The sequence below is a fragment of the Dreissena polymorpha genome, chromosome 13 (genome assembly GCF_020536995.1).
Source record: "Dreissena polymorpha isolate Duluth1 chromosome 13, UMN_Dpol_1.0, whole genome shotgun sequence".
Classification (NCBI taxonomy): Eukaryota; Metazoa; Mollusca; class Bivalvia; order Myida; family Dreissenidae; genus Dreissena; species Dreissena polymorpha.
The window spans coordinates 16,037,000-16,043,789 of NC_068367.1; the positions used below are offsets into that span (position 1 = coordinate 16,037,000).

Sequence of the window (6,790 nt, forward strand, 5' to 3'; positions counted from 1 at the left end):
TTATCTTTTATTAATTCATTATATGTTCCTTAAATAATTTACTAATTGCTTAAATTAGAAATGGATATATTAAACCAATCATGTATTTTATTTTTTGAAGTTTATAACCTACAAAAAATACGTACCAAATATCATAATGCTACAAGCATCGCAGTAGTAATGTCTTTGAACGAACAATGCGGTCAAATGTTCCAATTTAAATCAAGCTTGCACGATGTCATGTGCGTCTTATCGTAATGCCAGTAATGTACTACCTTTGGGGCACTCAAGGTCTGGAGTTTAATCAGTCCACTCCAAATTTTTCTTTTGTTTTATTTCCTCATCTGCGTCTTAGTGACTACCAGTTTGATTATTTCCGTATAAAGAAGTTCCATTATACGGAATGAACTGATAGATTTAACTTCGTGCAAGTTTATATGTTACATAAAAATAACATCAGAGAACACGTCTATTTGATATATAAATAATAACTGAATATTCATCAATTTAAATAAATAATTAAAGTCAGGGTTTGTAGTGCATTCAATTTTTTAACGCGATAACGTTATTGAATTTAAACAATGATACAAATGCCCATTCAGACGTTTTTTCTCTATGAATCTTGTATATAAATATTAATCCACAAGACAAGTTTTTATGTTGCAGCTGTTTATAACATTTTTTCAAGAATCATCCGTATCAATATTTTCCGATGAGAAATTCACGTAGTAGCGTGTGGCGTTTTAAGGATGCACGCCGTCTTTCTCTATCTGCAGTTTAACGAGAAACAAATACAAGGCCGTTCAATAATTGGCGCTCCCTCTTTTTGGAGATGCGTTAAAAATGAGCCAGTGACACCTCCGAGGTTATTGCGGAGAGGGCCGGACTTTTTTTAATACTGCAAAAATCTTGAAGTTGAGTGGGATTAATTTATATTTCTTAACATAGTTCGCCTTACTTTAAAAGTCGGGGAATGCAATTCAATGTAATGGAAATTAATTCATCGACAAATGTACAGTAACATACTTAACATCCAATCTGGGCACTTTAATACCTTTAAGTTTAACAACATGATGGAATGTTAAACATGCATGTGTGAAGAAGAAATTTCCACTTAATTATATAAGATATGACACCAATCAGTTGCTTTCAAAATATAAATGTTAAAAGATTAAGAAAAATGTTAAGTGTCGATCAAGTAGCTTTTATTGCTTTTTTCCAAAAGATGCGGAGCACATGACAAGGATGTGGCGCTAAGAGCAACAGAAGTCAATAATGCTGTAAATTGGCATGTCTCTGCGTAACATGTTCGAGGGATATGCACTCCTACAACCGTCAAATTGGTTACGCACGTTTTGATGTACATGTTTTCTTGGGTCCATGCGAAACCTATAAAAATGGACATGTCTGTATAAAGTTGACATGTCTCTATTGGTGTAAAAAATGCAACCTATGAGGTATAAGGTATAAAGCGAGTTGTGTATCGTGTTATTTCTTACAATTTGACCCATCATTTGTAAACATATTGCATTGTATGTACATTTCCAGAAAGGAAAGGAATGTTTAACTCATTTATAGCATAGCTACACGTTAACCACCTGTGCACCAGAGAGGTCATAATTTTATCGGTTACGGTCAGTGTAGAGACGTACACCTTAATAATCATTACAATTTATTTCAATCTTTAAAAAAAACAACAACACTAAATTGATTCGCTATGAATTAGTTGCGTTCATTTATTAACTTTGTATTCAGAATGATGGCTTTGCAAGATCTTTAACCAGCAATTATTTCGCCTCCTTGAAGAATTCGGCATACTTCGTAGGCGAAGCGTCGATCTCTGAAAGTAAATCAACGTAGTAGAAATAAAGTTCACACGCATGTATATAAAACAAAACATGATTAGTTGCACCGTCTTAATATATAAAATAAGGTAATAATGATTTTTGAAATACCATATGCTTTCAATATTTATCTAAAGGAATGAATTGAACGTTGTTGCACACTTCAAAACATGAACTTTGCAAGGCAGGACTGATGTTATTGCTATTCAGGCAAACGACCACCAAAACAGTGCAACAAAACCGCTTCATACATACATGTTATATAATATAATAATTATATATATCATCTGAGCCTTGTGATTTCTTAATACTGTACTATATGACTATATATTAACATTGTAACCCTTAGTGCGCGACGAGAGTTTATCGCAGGGGAATAATTGGACAAGAATTTAAGAGAATTAATGTGCAATATAACAAACCAAATATAATATCCCTTAACATATAGTTTCAGATAAGTTATGTTTAGAATATTTTATATTAACAATTAATATTATCTTCCATTTATAAGTTGCAAAACGGGCATATCTTTTCTGATTTCTTTCAAGTAAGATGATACAAATTGCACATGCACAATTTCAAATCATGAGAAACGAAACCAGCAAGTTAAAAAATGTAGGAGAACACCTTCGGAAATCTACGGACTGACATACGCACCAACAGACGGACAAACAGCCAGACAAACGGATAGGCGAAATAATTAGTCCAGTACTACCACTTTAACTTGGCAAAGGAGCGTATAACTAGTAAGACTCGGAAACTAACAACATATCAGGGACGTACTCGTGGTGGTTGTCATGCTCTGACGTAACGCCCACCATCACGTGTTCAGGGGGCACATAGAAACTCTGGTCGCCATCCCAATCATTTGTCCAGCCGGTGTGTTCACAACTGATCATGTGGATTTCTGTATTCGATTAAAAACAGTTATATGTAGGAATTCAGACAGTGTCTGAACCACAGTCTCATGTTTACGCATTTTGCACGCTCGCACACAGTGAGAAAATTGTACATATTTATTGTATTTTTTAAACAGTTATAGAGCAGAATGAAAGTGTTTAGATCACAGGGAACAGTCTCAGTTTTATTATATTTTAATATACGAAATTAAGAGTATAATTATGTATTTTATCAAAAGGAGATTTGCCCATGGGAGATTGAATAGTTTTTGCTTACTTACAAGCTTGTCATCATTTTTCTACACCTAAATGTATCGTAATTGCCTAATAAATTCAATAACTAACAAACAAAAACAGCCTTTTATGAATGGTCTATAACTTATCAGTATTCGCAAACACATTTTGAATGCACTTAACGATAAATTAGAACAGAAATTGACAGAAAAACAATAAGACCTATCTTTACACGCTCAATGTGGGCAACAATATGATGTGTTATATTGTGCTCTATTTTGGAATTATGCAAATATCATGCTGTTAGACATACTTTGCAGTAAAAAATTTTAAATTCAATTTTCAAAAATAAATGGCAAACATAAACAATATTCAGTCCAATCTTTCCCAATCTATGCTCCTGGTTAGATTTATTGACTCTTCGAAATACATGTATTTTTTTTATAAAGTCACGCAATTTATAGTTTTCACGTATCACAGTCTTGTGTATCGGGGTAATTACACGTGTTTGTCAATTTTATATCTGTTTTCCTATAAGTAACTGTATACATGTATAAACTGTAACTTTGTGTTTTGTAAGCACTCGCTTAAAAGTGTCGTAATCTCGAGCTTTTAAACGCATACAATCTAGATAACTATCTGTTCGAGTCCTACCTGGAATCTTGCAGCAAAAGAAGCCCCATATCCGGTCTTCGTTGTGGTTGTTGTGCTCGCTCCTCATGCCATGTATGAAGCCGTCGTCCGGACACCGAAAGTTGACCGGCTGATCAAAACTATTAACCCACCCTGTGTTGAAAATTTTCCCGTTATTTATTTTTTGAAATGACCATTTTATGTGGTTTTATTATTTAATTAGAAATGCATTTGTTGAAATTTATTATAGACTAAGTGATAGGTTCGGCATTCTCGTTTATTACCCGCACAGTTTGGTTACTCGGTTCTGATGAGGTGATCCTAGTTTTAACAATACTTAGTTTTTAGTGTTGTATACATGTATATTGTTAATGTCATTATTCATTTTCAAAAAATAAAGGTACGCTGATAGACAGTAAAATTTAAGTACCACAATTTAAAACAAACTTTACATAATGTTAGCTCTTTGTCAAAAAATTTCAAAGCTTCAACTGTTAAACTCTCATCCTTAATTTGGACCATTTTGTCAGGTCAGACATATGACATTATTTCATTTCTTGTGATATCCAGTTTTCAAATTGTTTCAACTTGTTTCAGTATTAAAAAAACTTTTTCGGAATGTTGAATAATGGGAATAATCAAATATATAATCCCATTCCTGTAAGTTGATGTTAACGCGTTTTTAATCCGAAATACACTGCCGAAAGTAAATGTTACCGCAACGTTGAAATATTCTTGCTTCAAATTAGCAGTGCAAATTTATGTTGTGTCGAATCTTTTTCTCAATTTAAAAGAGCGCGAAAATTATTCAGCATGTACAACGTCGCGTTATTTGCATAGAAAGCGTGTGTGTATTGAGCATTTTAACAAGCACACAACACGTCAGGGGATTGACGCATGTTCAGAAGCAATATCTCATCAAATCTATTAAAAGTCACTTAATTTATTTGATACAATAGAAAATGGCAAGGGTTTTGTTATAGAAATAATTGAGAGCTCTTATCGTAAATATTTACCAGAAAGTGATTTCTAAAAACGGAATAAACGGGATTATCGGGTATTAAATAGAAACTTGAAAAGTAGTAAGTATACAGTAAAAGAGAGTCGGGTTGAAACGGATGTATTGGGTAATCGTTCGAGTCGGGATTTTACTATCTATGCGGGAAAGTTTTAAAACAATTAAACAATATATATTTTTAAATGACTGGGGGATTTTCTTGAAGAGTCATAGCGCACCAAATGACGTCTTTTGACGCTGTTTTTCTTTGAGTTATAACGCACCACAGAACGTCAATTGACACGCTATATAGGGGGAACCACCCCTATCAGCCCCGGGGCGCCTGCCAAATATCCTTTGGAAAGCACTGGTTTGTACGTACATACATGTTTCTTTAGTAATTTAATAACTAGGGTATTGTTAATTTACTATAAGTTAATTATTTATTGTCTATATTCGTAGTACAATAGTGTGGTGTAAGCTAAGGAACAAGGACGAATCATATAATTTAACATAACACTGCCGCAGTGGTGGCCAAAGCAGGCCAAGAGTGTCTATGAACACCGTTTTGTGATTTTATTAAAAATAAATCAAATATTCATCAGTTTTCACAAAAACGTGTAAAACGTGTATTTCAGTCCCGAAACATGATGAAATCCTTCGTTGTTATCAAGTAATTAGTATATATAAAAAAATTAATGTGTAGAAAAAAAAAAGATTTTTGTTCTCTAATGAAATGCGATTTTACTATTTCTAATGCAGTGGTGTGCGATTGAACATCACAGCTCTATTGTAAGATTGTAATACTTTAATATATTGCTAATTCAAGTTCCCGTACCTGAATACGTGCACGTTGTTGTCAAATCATCATAGCCAGAAACGACGTCACTGCACGTGAAGTCGAATTGTCGATCTTCCTCGTGATTGTGATGCTGGCTTATCACGTGATTGATGAACTGGTTTTTGTTTGGACATTGGTAATCTAGCAATCCGTCCAGATTATTTTGCCATCCGTTGATTTGCTGTACTAAGCATGCGCAAACGATGATTAGCAATTGTAGACTCATTTACGCAGATCACTGGCAATCTAAATGGCAATCGAAAATGACATTACAAATTCAAACGTCGACGTATGGATACCTTGTGTAAGTGTGTGATTTATACACTCGATGCGAACCGAAGGTCTAGTTGGAAGCGTGTTTTAAATATTTGCACATAAAGTGTGCGTAAAAACAAATCTCGAAATAAATTATTGTAAATTACAACGCTTCGTATCATCGTATGTTTAGGATAATAATATATAACCTACAGCTAGGAAAACAATAGAGTTATGTTTACCTTGTTGAACCAGGTAATATAATAGCACGCTTATTTAATGTAACTGTGCGCCTATCCCCATTCAATACGAGAACACTTTAACTTGTGAATTTATAGTAACAAGAGTTATATGAATAAAAGTTTGCATCAATTTCAAAATAGTATTTACTTTTGAAATGCACTTTAAACGTTAATATAATTTTTAAAACGTAAACCTTAGTACAAATGTCGATGGTTCTTATAAAGCATTCATACCTTTTCGTCGGAGCACTCGTCTCACATAGAGAGAATTGTGGTCTGATTTTCAAATGTTCAGTAAGTGTTCTAAATATTATCATCCATTCCCGATACCGTGACATATTGATAACGTCTAAAGATAGGAGTTATGTTGTTAACGTAATTAACATTGAACAGTTACATTATTTCTGTAGTAGAATAATATACCGGCAGGAATGGTATGCTTGAAATTCAGTATTACACTGAACGGCATTATTGATGCCTTTACGTTGTTTCAATTTTAACATCAACTAATATATAACAAAACGATAGGATAGTAACCTGTTATTTTCATATTTTAATATAAAGATCTCTTTAACATTCGCATGAAATGGCTATCACACCATATAGCAAAGATTTAATATGATTACTTTTTTTACACAACTTGTTCCACCTTAAAACATCGCATTGCTTTTGTCAAGATTAACATTATTGCAATGTGTCATCAAGAGGCAGTCATAAATGTGATTTATAAAGGATTATTTGTTTACTTGTTTGTTTAAGATTTGAAGTGTTGTCAGATTCAAATGTGGCCTAAACATTGTGAAGATAACCATTCATATCAAGTTTCAACAATATTTAGTTAAACATGTGGCTCCTAGACACATTTG

The 6,790-nt window shown here is 33.3% G+C and overlaps 1 protein-coding gene across 1 annotated transcript; it reads right to left on the reverse strand.

Moving 5' to 3' along the window:
- Window positions 1-1,686: 1,686 nt before the first annotated feature.
- On the reverse strand, window positions 1,687-6,254 carry LOC127855103 (hemagglutinin/amebocyte aggregation factor-like). The gene is made up of 5 exons (XM_052390473.1): window positions 6,159-6,254; window positions 5,425-5,673; window positions 3,611-3,742; window positions 2,607-2,730; window positions 1,687-1,819 (listed from the first exon to the last, which is right to left on the reverse strand). Exons 2-5 carry the CDS (start codon window positions 5,651-5,653, stop codon window positions 1,756-1,758), a joined length of 549 nt encoding a protein of 182 aa, XP_052246433.1. The 5' UTR covers window positions 5,654-5,673; window positions 6,159-6,254; the 3' UTR covers window positions 1,687-1,755.
- Window positions 6,255-6,790: the final 536 nt, after the last annotated feature.

Bases quoted from the DNA above. Each gene is read 5' to 3' on its own strand.
- LOC127855103 (XM_052390473.1), bottom strand. From the start codon at position 5,653: ATGAGTCTACAATTGCTAATCATCGTTTGCGCATGCTTAGTACAGCAA. The intron at 3,743-5,424 runs GTACGGGAACTT...TTTTCAACACAG, and splicing joins AACAACGTGCACGTATTCAG to GGTGGGTTAATAGTTTTGAT. The intron at 2,731-3,610 runs GTAGGACTCGAA...AATCGAATACAG, and splicing joins CTTTTGCTGCAAGATTCCAG to AAATCCACATGATCAGTTGT.